This window comes from Centroberyx affinis, unplaced genomic scaffold (genome assembly GCF_046629955.1).
Source record: "Centroberyx affinis isolate AG114_WGS23_722 - 3 ecotype Tasmania unplaced genomic scaffold, CSIRO-AGI_Caff_v1 ptg002837l_1, whole genome shotgun sequence".
Lineage (NCBI taxonomy): Eukaryota > Metazoa > Chordata > Actinopteri > Beryciformes > Berycidae > Centroberyx > Centroberyx affinis.
In genome coordinates this window covers 236,979-256,415 of record NW_027280979.1, presented here as the reverse complement: position 1 = coordinate 256,415, position 19,437 = coordinate 236,979, and the positions used below count along the sequence as shown (strand labels likewise).

Here is a 19,437-nt window from a genome sequence, read left to right as displayed (position 1 = left end):
TAGATCCAGTCAAGCTCTAATATATTTACAACTGAGGCTAAAAACTCTTTATCCCTTTGGCAGCCCCAAAATGGAGGCAATTTGCAGATCCACATTGATATTTACATAAGAATTTAACAATGAACAATGACAATGAAATCAGTTAACTGGGCAACGTTAATACAGAATAAAGGATTTTTTATTTAATCTATTATGGTTTCCTCTCAGCACTTATCAATATTTTCACAAAGAGCATTCAAAGAGCATTGATAGTGGAAAAATCAATCAGCTGGTGATTGATCTCCTTTGGACACAATAAGGTGACCCCCGCCTCACTTTCTCTCTCTCCCTCTCACACACACACACACACACACACACACACACACACACAAACACACACACAAACCAGTGGGCAGTGAGGCCAGAGTCCAGCATTTTAAACAAACAGCTATTGAACACCAATGAGGTCATGGATTCACTGCCAGGCAAAGAGGTTCAGCAGCTTGTCTGCCCAGTACAGGCTCAGTCTGGGAAAAACTCTCCACCAACAAATGCAATGGCTCACTGAAAACGAGAGGGAGAGCACTGTTGTGGGCACAGTGAGACTTCAAGTGTAGCTTTACAAGAGAGGAAACATACCTAACCCCAAAAAAAACATAATTAGAAACATATGTTAGAGGAAAACCATAATGAACCCCCCCCCCCCCCCCCCCCCTCCTTTTGTGGACTTTAATTGCGTTACATGGATTCCTGACCTGCTAGTGCCTACTGTTTGCCAGTGAATAGTCTTTCCAGAGGTACAGCGCTCCACAGAGCCGGGATTTTCTCAAGCCAACAGTTGATCTCCATCCACCAATCCGGAGCTAAGAATTACAGCTGAGCACCGCTAAGCACTAAAGCTTCCCAGCAGCAACTCTCCCCATTCACCACTCTGTTACTCCAAGATACAGTGAAGATGCCTTGGGAACTCAAAACCATCCTGCTCAGCGTTTTGGTGATCTACATCACATCAGTGGTGGTAGGTAAGTGGCCTGATCATCATTTACCCTTATTTAAAGCAGATTATTCTCTTCTGCATCTCTTTGTTTTTTTTGTTTTGAGAAGTCTGAGTGAAACAGAGTAAAGGGCTTCAGCTCTATATATGTATTATCCTGTGTATGAACCTTTGGAAATACTATTTTAAGGGCACAATAATGCTGTGAAACTACTTAATGACAATCTCTATAGTGCACAATGTACTTATGATGTTGAAACAATACAACAGTGCAAAGCGGACACATGAAATGTCTTATTGTGTGGTTACGTCACAGAATGTGCGTATACTTAGAAAACTACAATATGCAGATTAATGCACTGGAATAACACCGTTGTAAAATATAGGTTTACCAGGGCTTCTGTTCTCTAATGAGACCATTACATTTTGCTATGTTCCAAATTGTAGAATAGATTTTTTAACATGATCAATATCAACCAATGATGCACTGATAGACTGCATCTATGGAAATGTGAATATCACAAATGGGAATAACCTCACTATCAATCATCCAGGTTTAGTTATATTTGACCTGGCAAGTATAAATATGGTATTAAATATTAGAGAGAGGAAATTCCTCTTATTGCACATGATAACATTGCAGATATTCCCCTTGACTATATATTTAAAGTAAATACCAGAGCATGTTAAGTTTCTTGGGTCTACATTCAATATCTTAGGTTTAGGGTTAGTCACAGTCACAGTCATGCAGTTTAATTCATAACTACTCCTTCAGGTCATTGCTTTGAATAAGAATACGTTCCTAATCAACTTGGCTGGTTGAATAAAGGTTGAATAAAAAATATATACATTGTGATAACTATGATTGTTCGTTACCCATAACAAGAGTGGGAAAAAATTGTTTTAATCCATAAAATGAAGATAAACAAATACAAGAGATGTGATTCTCAACAAATAGAGAAGTGGACAGTAAAACGCAAAATTTAGCTAGTGCCATATACTGTATATCCTATGATCTTTAGATCGTGCTTTTATTGTGTTTTGTGTGTATGTCAAGTTATTGTTATTTTGTCTTCCATCAATGACCACAATGGAAATAAGTGTGTTAAAGTAAAAATCTGCGACATTTTCATATGAATAAATGTCTGTTTTATTTTGTTGCTACAACACAGTAGGAGTAGGAATGATTTTGAAAAAATATCTAATTGCGATTATTTTGACTGATATTGCAATTGCGCTATGATTTGCGATATTAGAGGAATTGATCATTTTTACATCATTATTCTCATTTTCATTGAAGGTATTAAAATGATTATGGAGTGATTTTTGCGGGGATCTGTACCAAACAAAGACGTTTTCTTAAGTCTGTAGAATATGATGTGTAGGCCAGGACATCTCTGCAGCACCACAATATTTCATTTAAAATGCTATTTTGACACATTTCGCCTTTAACAAATATTGCACCTCCTGCCTCTTGCGAAAATTGCAGTAGGCCATATTGCGATTTCGATAAAATTTCGATTCATTGTTCAGCCCTAATTGATACATTGATCCGGCAGGTGTGCAAGACGCGCGGAAAGATGACGACTGCGCTGACTTGAACAACACCACCTGGCTGGAGTACCGGCAGCAGGGAGCCAAGCTGCAGGTCCAGTACCTGCTGCTGACCAGGAGGAACATGGACTGTGCCATCATGTTCAGCCAGGAGTCTCTGACCAACACACAGCAGCCCTCCCTCTTCAACTCCTCCCTCCCCACCAAGATCATCGTCCACGGCTACAGGTGAGGAGCAGACCCTCGCCCTAACCTAAACCTAATCCTGACCTTTAATTCTGCTTTTTAAATCACGGTATTTTGTATCTGATTTTTGCTCTCTTACTTATTATCCTTTACTCTTTAGTGTGTCTTGTTTTGTTGATGTTTGTTATTGTTTGTTTAGTCTGTTTTGTTGTGTTATCTTGTGTTATGGATGTATGTTTTTACAGTGGTGGAAAGTAACTAAGTACATTTACTCAAGTACTGTACTCAAGTACAATTTTGAGATACTTGTACTTTACTTGAGTATATCCATTTGATGCTACTTTATACTTCCACTCCACTACATTTCAGAGGGAAATATTGTACTTTCTACTCCACTACATTTATTTGACAGCTTTAGTTACTTTTCAGATGGAGATTTGACATGTTGGATAATATAACAAGCTTTTAAAATACAACACATTGTTAAAGATTAAACCAGTGGTTTCCAACCTTTTTGGCTTTTGACATCTTACAAAAAGCAGTGTGTAGTCGGGTCACATTTCAGATGTCTATGAGTTGTTAACAGCTCCACCAAATAGTGATTTTTCCCTCTAAACCTCACATGGTTTCATTTCAATAAATGTTCAAATGATCCAATATTTCAGCAAAAATCAAAGATTAGAGAAAAAGTCCAAAAACTGAAAACAGATTTGTGTATCAGAACTTTGTTTTTTCTTCTTTCCTCTCCCATTAATCATCTCACGACCCCTCAGATTTATCTGGTGACCATTTGGAGGAGCCCGACCCCTAGGTTGGGAACCACTGGACTAAACTAGCTAACTGTATATAAAGTAGTTCAAACTAGCTCCACCTCCAGCAGCTACAACAGTAACATGCTGCTTACACACTGATGCTTCAGTATTAATAATCTAATGATGTCATATAGAATAAAATATCAGTCAGAGGGACCAAACCACTACTTTTACTTTAATACTTTAACTACATTTTGCTGCTAATACTTATGTACTTTTACTTAAGTAGGATTTTTCATGCAGGACTTTTACTTGTAATGGAGTATTTTTACATTGCTGTATTGGTACTGTTACTTAAGTAAAGGATCAGAGTACTTCTTCCACCACTGTGTTTTTATGAGCGCACTGCAACAAATTCCAAGCAACTGTCTAGTTGATGTGGCAGTAAAGCAAATGAAAGTAACCTTAAACCCTGAAACAGTCTCTTGTAGAAGTGAGTCCCCACACAACAAAAGCACAAACATTAGCTTCATAGGAGCAAAAGACACAATACATCATTTGGGTTTGATCTACAACACTACAGTGTAAAAGGGGAAATTAACACTGCTGATGATTAATTATGCTGAATTCACTGCATGCAAAATGTAATAAATCCATTCCTCCACCCTGCCTCTATTCGTCCTTTCCTCCACCCTGCCTCTATCCCTCCTTCCTTCCATTCCGCTCCCACCCACCCCCCCCCCCTCAGGGCCCTGGGCAGTAAGCCGTCCTGGGTGAAGCAGCTGGCCCAGGCCCTGCTCAGGGCGGTGGATGTGAACGTGGTGGTGGTGGACTGGGTCTACGGCGCCTCCTTTGCCTACAACCTGGTGGTGGAGAACTACAAGGAGGTGGCTGTGCAAATCTCCGTCCTCATCAACCAGCTGCAGGTGAGAGAGACGCTACAAATACTGAATATACCTGATATTCACAGGCAGATCTGCTCAGATTTAAAGTTCAAGGCTTTACTATTACTGCTAGTACGGTTACTACTATGACTACTACTACTACTACTACTTGCATTACTGTGTGGAAGGAGCCGCAGGAGGTGTTTGTGAACGGAGCTCCACTGCAGATAATGAGAAGGTATAGTGGAGGGAGCAGAGGAAGGAGGGGCTAAGGAGCTTGGGTTGAGATTTCTGGCTGGGCCCAACTGTGGCAGCCCCCAGACCCTGGGGAGGGGGCCTGCCAACTGTAGGACCTGTAGCACCCAATAATGTAATAATTTCCTGAAAATGTAATAACACCTGAAAATGTAATAAAATTTGCACTTAACTTGATCAAAAATGTAATAAAACCCAATAATGTAATAACTTGACCAATAATGTAATAAAATGTCCTGACTGATATTGTAATAACATTTTACCGCTAATGTTATACCTTTCAATATAATAAAACCCAATAATGTAATAACTTGACCAATAATGTAATAAAATGTCATGACTGATATTGTAATAACATTTTTATGTTTATTTTTATATTTCATGTTTGGAAATGTAAACTCTAGGCTTTATGTAGAATTTGACCACTATGTCACTTGATATAGAGGATGCTCTCAATTTGACATTGAAAGTGTCATAATAACCCTTTAAATGACCCTTTAAATGACCTAAAACTTCTACTTCTACTACTGCTAATAAATCCTTTCAAATACGTTTTTATGCATGAAGGAACATAGCATATGCAAGTGCCCACAGTTGCTCAAAAACCCTGAAAGGGTTTCAGGTGAAAGTAAAAATAATTCAAGTTGACTGTCTGACATCTGACCAACAGAAACATGGATGTAAACTGGAGTCGTTCCACTTCATTGGGGTCAGTCTCGGGGCGCACGTCTCTGGATTTGTGGGGACTCTCTTTGAGGGCAAGATAGGAAGAATCACAGGTGAGTCTGGACTGTCTACATGTGATGTGTTAGAGTATAATAAGTTTAACTGTCACAATGCAATATTGAAGTGGAAACACTCCTCTACTGTTAGCATCTGATGGCAGGCAAATATTTTTTCCTCCCTTCATAAACAACAATTGACAATTGTGAAGTAAAATACTCTGACGTTTAGAATGAGAGTGAGTTCCTTATTTATTTGTTCTCCATCCCCTAGAGGAATTATTTGGAAAAAATACGTTTTGCTCTCGTCGGCCCTCAAAGGTTACAAGGACTGATCTGGGAACTGGTCAATGGAGTGGAGAGACATTTAATGTTTTTGTTAGTGTGCTATTTTGGTTCTGCTGTACAAAATGAAAGAATTGTCTACAGTACTAATGCAGGGTAGATACAGGATAAATGCATGAAGAGAATTACTAGTATTGTCAACCACTGTGGATAAGAGGAAATTACAATGCCCCAGCTGTAGCTATTCTGCTGCTACATCTGCAGACCAGGGGAGTCGAACAGGCCAGACAATGAAGGTCTCCACAGCTCAGAAGTCACTCACAGAGCCGCTCGTCTGTGCCAATATGCATGAATGGGACCTTCAAAGAATAGCAGGGCTTTCCGAAGGACAACGGCACTTTGATAAAAGCAAAACTGAAGCTGTGTGGAGACGCACAGTCCCCCTCGTCCCAGACCGCACCATCCAACACAATGCACTATTGTTCACTTGTTTATATCTGGTGTTTTTGTCTGAGTGGGAAGGCCTGTGATTCAGTTTAAATGTTCAAGTGCAAGTCAGAGGCACCACAGCCACTGGTTAGGATGTTGTCATTAACTGGAACAAATTTGGAAAGAAACAGAAAACAAAACAAGGACTTAAAGGGGCAATAAGTAAGATTTATACTGCCCTGCCTATAGCACAAAATATATCTGTGGGGGGTTGATTGGGTTGTTGATCAATACCAATGGCTTTCAAAACTCACGCAAACAAAAACTCTCCCCTCATGGGCATTTCAGGACACTGTGCCAGAGACTTGTGTAGGAGAAGCTAATTCTTTCCGTGTTGTTGCAATACCTACTGGCTGCCAATAGAGATCGATAAAGGTCATAGATCACTTAGTGTGCCTTTAAAGGAATAGTTCACCCAAAAATGAAAACTCTGTCATCATCTACTCACCCTCATGCCAAATGAAACACAGGTGAAGTTTGTTAGTCCATATAACACACAGGGAGGCTGCCAGCACAACTTGGTAGCAGCCTTCTCCAGAACAACTGAAGTCAATGGGGACCAGTTCTTTAGAGTTCCAAAACAAAAACAGCCAAACAATCACACTGTGAATAGAAAGACCTATACACCATTATTTGTTGCAAATCGATCAGCTGTAGTTCAGATTTGCACTAAATGATGGTGTAAATATACTGTAGGTCTTTTTGGAACTCTGAAGAACTGGTCCCCACTGACTTCAGTTGTTTTGGAGAAGGCTGCTATGGAGTTGTGCTGCAGCCTCCCTGTGTGTTATATGGACAAACTTCACCTGTGTTTCAACTGGCATGAGGGTGAGTAGATGATGACACAATTTTCATTTTTGGGTGAACTATTCCTTTAATGATGGTGCTGTATAATAAAAAAAATCAGTGCGCTTCCTCCAGTACACCACTGTCTTTTTCAAGGCTGGGATTCAATCAATTTCAATTCAGCCGTTCATAATGAAAACAGATCACATTCATTCTCAATGGTTATTTGACAACTGTTTCACTTTGAATATACAATTTCAATTTGAATCCTGAAAAATAAATACTTCCTTAATTGAGTAAGTCAGCAAGTGATGTGAACCCAAAGATCTGTTTACCTTACAAACTGAGATTTCCCACCTTGTCCTCCAGGCCTTGACCCCGCTGGACCCATGTTTAAAGGAGCTGATACGTTTGACCGGCTGGACCCATCTGACGCTCAGTTTGTGGAGGCCATCCACACAGACTCCGACTGTGAGACAACATTCACATAAAATCAGCCTCCACTTGATGCTAATTCCATTGTATTTCCAACATATATCACTATAGGTTGAAAACTTCCCTACTTTGTTTATAGTCCCTGTACATCCCGCTTATTACACAGCTACTCACCAAAGGCAGGATTCATTTGATATGAAATACTGATTTAAAATGATTTTCTTACAAGCTAAAGCAATTTAGTTACAAGCTTCAAAAATTAGTTCAGCAGGACGAGAAATGTCCATAGCTAGCAACTTTGGCTAGCGCCCATGAGCTAACGGAACTGTATCCAATTCCAGCCACTCGGTCACTCGCGTAATTTCCGGTGTTTACCGGCATTTTTATACGGAGTTCCCAACCGAAAGCTAAGTGACGTAAATTCATACACATTTCAGAAGCTAGGTATCAAATTTCATAAATATCTATACACATTTTAGCATATAAAACACTAAGTTACGAACTTAGTCACGAACAAGAAGTGGGAAGCCTTAAATCCCACTTCTGTATTGGCTGATAAATGGAAAAATAAGAGCTTTGAGTACATAGCCTGCGCTTCTAACAAGTATCTGTAACATTGTGAAGGTACAGGAAGGGTTAACAAAGGGTTAATATCGAGTATATGAATACACCGACACGGACGAAAGTAAGTGTCCGGAATTGGATACGAATATTGAATCTCAAAAATAGGTGCGCCATTTGCAGGGACTGGAAGAAAATCAATTACAAGTTAAGGTAAAAGCGATACTGAACTTTAGCGATTTAAAGATTAGCGTTTAGCATCTAACTAACAATCAAGTGTTTCGAAATCTCTAAATAAATTTAAAGTAAAATTGTAAACTTCTAACCTAAGAAATCGTAGAACAAACAAAATCGACCGGACTTCTTTACCGCGGAGCGATATGAATCAGAAAAAACCAACTAACTCCCGAAAGCCTTCATTGGCCAATCAGAGTTGAGGATTCAATAAAGCCGCGTAATAAAATACGTGAACAGCTTGTAGAAATAGTGCTCAGGTTAAACCGTGTTACACCAGTACAGCAGGGACTAGAGTAGAGAGCAGCGCTGCAGTGAGAAAGGGGAAATGAATGTCTACCGTGTTTATACTTAAAACAACAAAGTCATGTTGTCTTACTTCTTTCATCAGATTTTGGCATCTCCATCCCTGTCGGTCATGTGGATTTCTTCCTGAACGGTGGGATGGACCAGGCTGGATGTGCGCGTTCTAGGTTCGGGTCAAGTAAGTTCAGCCTTCATCAAAAATCACTATAATATTCCTATAGGGACTGTGGTACTAAACAGTGCGTTAATGGTTAACCTTTTTTTCCTTTTTTCTGTAGTATAAGTTTATGACCTATAGTTAACACAATAGCACACAATATTTTAAAGTTTTTCTGTTATAGGTAGGCTAGTGTCCTTCTAATGTTTATTACAGGATAGTTATAGAATACCTGAATAAATAACTCTTTTGTACATCTTGATAGCTGACACATTCTAACACAACATCCAGTCTAAATCAACATTCCTGTAAATGAATCTTAGGAGTGCTTTCTAAACATTTGGCTCCCTTAGTCTGTGTGTCTGCTGTCAGTTCTTGTGTACTTCCCAGTGTACGGCTATGTGATATGCGACCACATGAGGGCGCTGCACGTCTACATGAGCGCGCTGAACGGCTCGTGCCCGTTAATGGGCATCCCGTGCTTCCGCTATGAGGATTTCCTGACGGGACGCTGTTTGGACTGCGAGGGAGTCTTCAACGGGACCTGCCCGACTATAGGTGACGGCACACACACACACACACACACACAGCAGCTGATCTGCTTTTACTGAACGCTACCTCATAAATCCAAACTATTATATTATCATTATTATGATTATTACCAACAGGACATGCAGAATATGCCCTGGGCCTCAGACCACTAAGTATATATAAGTATGGAATATATATTGGAATTTAATTGTAAATTTGCACTTGCATACAATGCATTTTGTAGTATAATTTGCCCAGAGGCGACATAGATATTTGTTGGGCCATTTAAATAGGCATATTGTTTTGCCCAGTAGACACTAGTGTACATAATGTCATCTGCCCTATTAAATAACAAAAAAAAATGTTAAGAGAATTGGTTGAAAAATGAAATAAAATATTACTACTACTACTACTACTATTACTACTGCTACTTCTACTACTACTACTACTAGGCTACTACTAAAATAATAATGAGAAGAAGAACTATATAATAATAATGATTGATAACACTTTATTTGAAGGGGGGTGAATAAGGCTGACATAACACTGTCATAACTATGTCATGACAACTGACATGAACATGAATTAGACATTATGAATGTTTACGACTGTTGTCATTAAGCGTCATTCGGTTGATAATGTCACTTTCAATTAGGGCTGAATGATTTTGAAAAAATATCTAATTGCAATTATTTTGACTGATATTGCACTTGCGATATGATTTGCAATAGAGGGAATGATCATTTTTACATCATTATTCTCATTTTCATTGAAAAACGGATTAAAATGGTTATGGTGTGATTTTTGCGGGGATCTGTACCAAACAAAGATGTTTTCTTAAGTCTGTAGAATATGATGTGTAGACCAGGACATCTCTGCAGCACCACAATATTTCATTTAAAATGCTATTTTGACACACATTTCACCTTTAACAAATATTGCGCCTCCTGCGATTTGAAAATTGCAGTAGGCCATATTGCGATTCCGATAAAATTTTGATTCATTGTTCAGCCCTACTTTTAATGCAGAGACATCTAGAACAGTGTCAACTTTGCATTGAAAGTGTCATTATCGACCTGTGTCGTTTACTTCTTGTTTCCGTACAAGACCTTTATCAAGACATTTCTCATGGCATATATCATAATTTCATATTGCATATACCAAAACAAAGACATCATAAGGGAGGGAGTGGGATACAGATAGGACTGGGGGAGGGAGGTCAGGTCATAGACAACTCGTAGCGCTGAAACAAAATCAATTCATCGTTTTAGTCATTTATCAGTAAAAATACCAAACATTTGCTGGTTGCAGTTTCACAAATACTAAGATTTGCTGCTTTTGTCTTTTTCATATCATTATAAAAAGAGGACTTTGGGATTTTTTGGCTGCTGGTCAGACTAATTAAGAAATTTGAAGAATCACTTTGGGCTCTGGGAACTTGTGATGGGCATTTGTCATTATTCTTGACATTTTATAGACTAAATGATGATGAATGATGAAAATAATCGTTAGTTGTAGGCCTAAAAACCTTTACCTTGCACTTAACCTCCTGCTGTATCAGTGTCAGAGGGGGGCGGGTCATCAGCTGTCTGGCCTCGTCACAGGCAGAGACTTATCAGTTCAACCCCCTGATGCGCTGACAGACGCTGATACAGTGACACTGCTAATGTACCTAAATGTCCTGTGTGTGTGTGTGTGTGCGTGTGTGTGTGTGTGTTTTCAGGCTTATCAGAAAACAGCGGGATAGCGGTGTCTCCGATTCCCAAAGAACAAAAGCTGTTCCTCCTCACAACTTCTTCTCCACCTTTCTGCGGTGAGTGCCGGTGGTGTGTGTGTGTGTGTGTGTGTGAGAGACAGAGAGAGAGAGTTCCTGTAAGTGGAAGGAAACAGCCTTTAGGTAGAGAGGTTTTATAAAAAGTTTGGATTAATAGGATTTTTACTGTGGCACTATATTTTATGTGGCTGGGTTTCCCGCCTGGTCAAGAGCTCCCAGAATTCATAGCAAGGCCTGTGATTAAAATGTCTACCTGCCTATCGGTCCTCTCCACATGTATCACTCCTCGTTTAAGCATCAGTTCAAGTCTGCTTTTCATCCCATCCTCCTTTGATTATATTGTGTTATCGCATTGCACCAATGAAGACACTGAATATGAGAATAGGGCTGGGTATCGCCACTGATTTCCCGATTCGATTCAATTTCCGATTTGATTCGATTCCATTCAATATCGATTCGGTTAGGGATATTTCAGTTACAATATCAGTTTTGCTTGGATATGAAAGAGATTCTCAGAGAACTAATGCTGTAAATTGTACAAGGAACCCTCTAACCTGGTGCATTATTAAAAATATTAATGTTTACATTAAGAATTGACCCCAAAGCAGTTACATTAATGTACTTTTTATTTAACATGACCAACACACTACAGCAGTCAACACAGTATAGTACAAGTTGTGCAACTCTACAGACTCTACAGGCATACAGTATGTTGGGAATATATTAAAAGATCAATCTTGGGATTTTCTGAATCGATATCGGATCATTCAAATGAAGAAAATCGATTTTTTTAAACCCAGCCCTATAACGTCTTTTTGTTCAGCTCATCATATTCTATATAATTACTTTCTGTCCCATCTAAACTAGTTATCTGGTTTGTGTTGTTGTTGGCCTGTTGTGATTTTTTGGGCTACAAATTTGTCTCTTACCACTATCTACCAATTTTAAGCAATTGCAGTAAGAATTGGTAGCATCACTAGTCAGTTAAGTGTAATCCATTGGATTAGTGCATCTATCTGTGTGTAGTTCTCACTTTATCCTCTTGATTTGACTCTTACATGTTCAAATTCATGTGTACCATTTTGGGGGAAAAATTATGTTGATTTGATATTTGTTTGTTTGATATTTCAAAACCATAAATTATTACATCCTCTAAAATGTTGTTATTTTCTAAGTTAAGGTGTTAAGATATTACTTCATTAATGTTCCATCATGTGTTCTGCTTTCATGCCAGCGATCATTTTGTAAGAAGAGGTGTCAGTTTTTCTATATAGTTGAATGAAACACATCTAAGTACTAAAACCAGTGATGTTCCTCTGTGGTTCTCTCCCTCCTCTCAGCTCATCACATCCTGCTGCAGCTGGAGGTTTCTGTTCTGGACAAGAGCGCCGAGGTGGAAGTGACGCTGCGGACCGAGAACCTGCACACAGACCAGAGGCTCAGGCTGTAGGTAGCTCACCCCACAGGTCCCACAGGTCCTATGTTACCACTCAGTTTTCATGATTTGGTTTTTAAATATTATGGCTCAGGATAAGAGTAATGATTTTCGAGATAGTTTGCAAATTAATGTAAGGGAATGTAAGGTATGCAAACTTGCCAAATTGGAAGGATTTTAGTAGAGCTGCAACGATTAATCGATTAGTTGTCAACTATTAAATTAATCGCCAACTATTTTGATAATCGATCAATCGGTTTGAGTCATTTTTTAAGGAAAATAAGACAAAATTCTCTGATTCCAGCTTCTTAAATGTGAATATTGTCTGGTTTCTTTCCTCCTCTATGACAGTAAACTGAATATCTTTGGGTTGTGGACAAAACAAGACATTTGAGGACGTCATCTTGGGCTTTGGGAAACACTGATCCACATTTTTCACCATTTTCTGACATTTTATAGACCAAACAACTAATCGATTAATCGAGAAAATAATCGACAGATGAATCGACAATGAAAATAATCGTTAGTTGCAGCCCTAGATTTTAGCAATTGTTTCATGAGGGGAGCCAATCAGGACTAAGTCCAGCTGTGATGCGTTTACTGGAGTTAGTCTGAAATGGCTTGTAATAAAGGATGGATTTTTAAAAATGCGATAACTGAGCATCCTGGTGGCTCAGTGGTCTACGGCGCATACCATGTAAACATAACATCCATGGGTTTGAATCTGGCCCAGGACCTTTGTCACATGTCATCCCCCTCTCTTTCTATCCCAATCTTCTCTGTCTCCCTGCTTTGAACTATGTAATAAAGGTAAAAATGCAGTAATTTAAAATGTAAGCTCTCAAACAAAATCAAATTTCAAAAATGTCTACATTAAACATCTTTGATCATATATGTACATAAATATAGGAAAATTGAATTCCTATAATAAGGCCCCTTTACAACAGTAGAAACAGTAGAAAAATGTTATTGATGACGGATTCATAGCAATAGTCCTTATAACCGTCCTGTAACCAGATTCGATCCCAGCAACAGACGATGTATCCATCAACTGCCAAGTGCTCAGGATTTTTTACAGGATGTTTTCTGCACCAGGGTTGAATTCAAAAATGAAAAATGACAGATCAACAATTTCGATGGCAGAAAACTGAAACTATAGTACGTTCTAAAGGTTAGAAGGTAACATAAGTCTTTGGTCAAACAAAATGCTGACACTTTTAAAATGGATCTGCTATATTTTAGAGCTGCTAGATTTCAGGTAATGGCGGGATATGAATTAAAAATATGGTTTCAGAATAACAATCTTCTTATTCTTCTGGGATAGTGTTGTGACCACTCATTCATTCAAATCATAACAAAAAGAGAGAAGACATGGTAAACACGGTTAGCCATGCTTTCTATAAATGGAGAAATCAACAAAAAGTATCACGCAGATGAGGTGCAGAAGTTATTGGAGAACATAAGTTGGTAATTATGCTCTTATTCCCCAGGAGAAGAGGTGGGAACACTCTGTATACCTGCATATACCCATATACCACTAACAGCAACATATGGGGGGACAAACAGGACAGCTGCTCTAGACATACACAATGATTAATGGACCCAGATACAGATTTTCATAAGTCACAAGTAGGGCCTATAACATCAAGTTTTGTTTACCTTGGGAATAATTTAACTCGCCCCAAACAAAGATAGAACAAACCGTTTTTAGGGGCCCGTCTACTTCGGTGGTGTGTCCTTTCTCATTTAGAGTGAGGAAGCTGATGGGGTTACTGACTAAGAGTGATCGATCTGCAGTGAATAAATGAGCTTTGGGATCATATCCCAGTCTTCACAGGGGGGGTTTGTGCCTGGGTTTAAGCTGTAGATGCAGAAAATAGTGTATGCTCATTTACTTACATTACAGGCATTAAGCTGATGCTCGAAATGCTTACCTAATGAGTGCAGCAGTAGAGCTTTAACTTGCTAGAGACTACAAGCAACCAAAAGGAGGGCAAGGGTCTAGCACAGTGAGAATAGATGTATCAGAACATTCCTCTAGCCCCAAAATGGCAATGTATGGTAGGAAAGCAAGATGAGCTTAGGAGGTAGAAAGTTGTTTTTTTCTTCAAGACAAGAGCATATAGGCCCTTTTCACGTTCTGTTTAAACCGGTGCATTACAACATCCTGTTGCTAGCTATGGCCTTCACCGACTTGCTCCACAACCTGCCCAAAATTTTTAATTTGTTCCATTATGTATAACCATTACAATTTTGTTGTTTTTGTTGGATTGGTTTGTCAATAATTCGCAAAATGAAACTTGCCACAGAAAGTTGTAATGCCGGTTTGTCAGCATGGAAGCTGTTACCATGACGATGTGAAAAGGGCCTATTGGAGCAAGTAAAGGAGGAAGGCTGCAGTTTTATTTATAGAAACATTTCTTGGAGGCAGAGCTGGTCTGGAGGCAGACATCTCATTGGTTCAGTTAAACCTCACTGGGCGGAGCCAAATAATTACATTGTTTCTAGCTAAGTGAAGCTAAAAAGTGGTAAGAGAGGAAAGCTAATATGATTAAGCTAACTAAAAATGCATTCTACCCATACTAATTAATATAATAATACTACTACTACTAATAATAATAATAATAATATAATAAAAATAGTTATCTAGGTTAGCTAGTTAGCCTAGCTCAGTGATTCTCAAACTTTTTCATATCATGGACCCCTACTTTAATCCACATTAGGGCCTCGGACCCCCATTTGATGATATTTTGTCTCTTGAACCCAAATCTGAGAATATTTTTTATTGTTAGATATGATTTTGTCCAGAATCCTATGACTATCTGTATTGCAGGTAGAGAGATAACAGAGAAACTATGATCAAAACAGTCATTCTTCTACATTCTCTAATTGACTTAACTTCTTGTAAATAAAATAATGCTGAAGTTTAACAACTCATCAATTTGCTGGGGACCCCCTGGAACCCCCTCAAGGACCCCTGGTGGTCCCCGGACCCCACGTTGAGAACCAGTGGCCTAGCTGACCTTCCAAGTTCAAACTAGCCATACTAGCCTATAGCTATCTAGGTAAGCTAGTTAGCTAGCTGCTGACCTTCCAATATCATGAATGCCATGGTCATGAATAAATGAAAAAAGAAGTCATTGGCATTTATATTTCTTATTTTAACCAGAGTTCCTTCTTTGCCATTCAAGTTAGCTAACTTGCGCTCTGAAAAACTGAGGTTCTTTGGCTCCGCCCACTGAGGTTTAACTATTACTACTAAAAACCAATCAGATTATTTCTGACTCCAAGAAATGTTTGTAGAACTAAAACTCCAATCTGCAAAGACATGTGAGAGGAGAACTGAAGTATTTCTGGAGTTTTCATTGAGTTTTCCACCATAGTGAGTGACTGTCCTGAATGAAGTGGGAAGGTTTTGTACCTCCATTAAAGACTTGACGGCCTAAGGGACTGTTCGTTATTTATGGGGGGGGGGGGTGCAAAACAGGGGAGGCACGTCAAATAATTTTTTAAGCACTGGGGAGGGATGTTTTTTATTTTGGCTTTAAGGGAGGGACATACAACTTTAAATGGTTGTATTTAAGTGGTACAGCTTCAACTACAACTGACACTGACATAGTTAACTGGTGTATATACTAAGGGTTATATACTAAAATATTTAATGCAAAATGCAGCTTGCTCTGGTAGCCTACTGGTTAAGATGCATATCTCATAACTGCAATGTCTGCGGTTTGAATCCTGCTGTGGACTTTTGTTGCATGTCGCCCCCCCATCTCTCTCTCCCCCTTTATTTTTCCTGTCTTTGAACGTTGAACATTCACATTTAAACCATAAATTTCACCGGTGTATTATCCCGGTGAAATATGGTCTAAATGTGAACGTTGAATCAACGTCTTCAAATAGTCTGTGAAAAAACGTTCACATTTGAACCTGTTTTGAACGTCTCTTTTCACCGGTGACCATAGTCATTTTTTAAACGTCTTTTCAACTGAGAAATGCTCACTGGGGAGGGTCATGCATTTTTCCCCCAGTCACTCAGGGAGGCTCAAGGGAAAATATTTGTAGCTCCGGGGAGGGTCAAGATAAAAAATGTGTAGTGTGTAGTGTATCTCAGAGGCAGTGAACACTGGCCAAAGGTAAAAGAACAAAATCCAGTGTGACCGTATTCTTGTACCTTTTCCCAGCGCTGGTTGACAGACTGCGCTGCGCGGCCTCGCCCCAGAACTAGTACTGTACTCCTTTTTTTTTTTGTTTGTTTGTTTTTCAAGAAAAGGTGAGCGGACAACTTCTATTTCGAGAGGAGAGGTACTGTACGTTCTACTGTAAAAGTCCGGGCCAGGTGCAGCGTGCTATGGCAGAAACGTCGAGAGAGGGAAAACTGCCTGTACTGAGGAGAACTTTGAGGGTTCCTGTTCCAGCGTGTTGCTATGGCCGGTTTTTGTTCCCCTTCGTTTTTGTTGAGTCAGAAAGAGTGAGAGCAGAGCAACACAGTGGAAGGGAAAAACAGGAGTAATGGTCTGTCTACTGTATGCAGGTCTATTAATTCTCAGTAAGAAGCACTGAGGGCGATAACTGTCTAGTGTGATGAATGTTTATCTAAAAGTGTGTGCGCCTGCGTTCGCGTCTGTCTGTTTTTGCGAGTTTATGACAATGTACGTATACAATGCACAGTGTGTGTGTGTGTGTGTGTTGCAGACAGACAGATGCTACGGTGTACAGGAGAGTGCTGGCTCACCCGGTGGCTCTGTGTGAGATACACTCCATCCAGCTGAAGAATACAGGAGCCAGGTTCTACAGACAGGGAGACATCCACATAAAGTCTGTCTGTTTATCCGAGTTCCCCTCTCTCAGGTATGGACGGGCCCGTCTGGACAGTATGTGCACACACACAACTAACTCCTGTTAGCTATTTCGGTCCCTCTCATACACACACACCTATCCCCAAGAGAGAGTTTATCCTCCTGCATACTATAAAGATTTTACAGCGTGCTTTTTTAAACTGTTGGTGGGGAACCAAATTGGCTTCCAGGCCTATTTCTGTTGAGTCTTCATATAACGAGGTGAAATATACAACCATTAGACTGGCTTGCAGGCCAAGAGACGCAATTCATCATTGTGGTTGCTGTCTACAGTGTTGGCAGACAAGTACAGTAGACACAGTATAAATAAAGAGCAGCTCTAATGTGTCGAAGAGGAAGTTCAGGCTTCTGCTGATGAGCAGAATCCAAAAGTGAGACTAAGTTACTCAAATGTAGGTCCGAAGTTGATAAAGAGAGACAATGGGAGGTCCTGGAGGCTTAAAGGGCTTAAATACATACTTACATACTTACATGTTACATTTAAAGTTGCAATGAAATGAAAAAATTACTTCTTTTTTTTACCTTGTTAGCTAATTTTCCATGCTATAATATGCACCTGTTTAACAATTTTTCATTGTATTTTAATATCAAAATCCCTTACTTTTACTTCCTGGAAAATCTTTAATGGTGACCTGATGCTGCACCAGGAGTCAACATAAAAATTCCAACCAATAAAACATAACCGATTTTTGAGCAGTCCTGCCCCTCCCCTAATAGAAAATTTGGTGACATTCTGATCATTATTTCCAGAGATACTTGTGATAAGGCAGAAGCCTAAATTTTCACTAGTTTCGGTTTTGGGGAGGATCCAAACATCAACCAAATAAACTAATTTTGCAGTAAAATATTTTTATATAGCCATCCATTTCAAAAACTAGACATATTAAAGTTATGAAAAAACATGGTTGTGCTTTGTTCTACCTCGGGTAGGGGTATCTCAAAAACTAAAGCCTTTTTTGGAGATTTGTTCCTCTACTATAAAGTAAAACTGTGTTTCTCTCCCTAACTGATCTCCCATTGGTTCAGACTTTTGAATGATCCCTCCCTGCATTATGTCCCGCCCCAGCATCCTGTTTCAACAGAAATTACATCACATGAATGAAGCAAGATGCTTTCAAAATGCTGTTTCATTGTGACTTTAAGGCAATTGCTATGACATTGATAGAACTTGTCTCCTCCTACACATCCAAATCACCCTTCTCTCTCCACTGGATATTATCTCAAGAAGCAGAGCTGCATTCAAAATAATCTCTGAGAAAAAAAAAAGGTTCAGATTTAAAGTACAATTCACTGTGTTTCTGTTCCAGGCGAGAGAAGCCACTGTGTGTGAACAATATTGACATCAGACGAGGAGCTCCATGGTCTCATGACTTTGTGCAGGTGTGTGGCTTCTTCTGAGGGAAGACAGCTCCTCAATAGACACCGAAACAAAGAGCCGACCCCCTGAATACATACAAGCACACAGGGTGAAGTTACCCATGGATGCCCATAAGGAGTCAGTTTCTACAATTTTCTCACTATGGTTAAGGAGCAGCACTCATACACAACTGGAACCAGAAACCATACATGCACACACACACAAACTGACATGAATGTGCACAGACTCACACACAGATACACACACTTGCATATCCACACACAACAGACTTAGCACCACTGCCTCTGATTTTATGATTCATTGTGCTGAAAGGTGTTGGTAGCTGTTATGAGCATCAGGGTGGAGAGCATGGTGAGCAGACCCGTCACCTTTTACTGGGCATGAAGGAGAAGAAAGTGAAGGGAAGAAAGCTTTGATTGGGGTTTATCATTCCATTATACATAAACACACATAGACAAGCAGACACACATGGGCCTTTATACAATATTCACACACACACATACACAAGCTCCATGTAGCTTTAAGCAAACATCCAAACGCTTTGTTTTACCACGGATTGGAGTTTTAGCTCTATAAACATTTCTCGGAGGCAGAGCTGCTCTGGAAGCAGAAATAATCTGATTGGTCGAGTTAACCCTCAGTGGGCGGAGCCAAAGAACCACAGTTTTTCTGGGTAAGTAACATTAGACTGAAGCCCAGTGAAAAAGGCAAGAGGTAAGAGAGGAGGAAGCTAATATTATGAAGCCTAGCGCTCTGCTACTAACTGAGAAAATACAATCTAGTCATACTAAGTTATCTAGGTTAGCTAGTTAGCTAGCTGACCTTCCAAGTTCAAACTAGCCATACTAGCCTATAGCTAGCTAGGTAAGCAAGTTAGCTAG

General features: G+C 39.5%; 1 protein-coding gene across 1 annotated transcript; it reads left to right on the top strand.

Annotated features, from left to right (window-relative positions):
• Nucleotides 1-934: 934 nt before the first annotated feature.
• Nucleotides 935-18,805, top strand: pla1a (phospholipase A1 member A). Its single transcript, XM_071536171.1, has 11 exons — nt 935-1,001; nt 2,533-2,755; nt 4,214-4,391; nt 5,275-5,383; nt 7,256-7,357; nt 8,508-8,600; nt 8,952-9,137; nt 10,834-10,923; nt 12,225-12,330; nt 17,015-17,170; nt 18,486-18,805. Exons 1-11 carry the CDS (start codon nt 935-937, stop codon nt 18,574-18,576), a joined length of 1,401 nt encoding a protein of 466 aa, XP_071392272.1. The 3' UTR covers nt 18,577-18,805.
• The last annotated feature ends 632 nt before the right edge of the window (nt 18,806-19,437 follow it).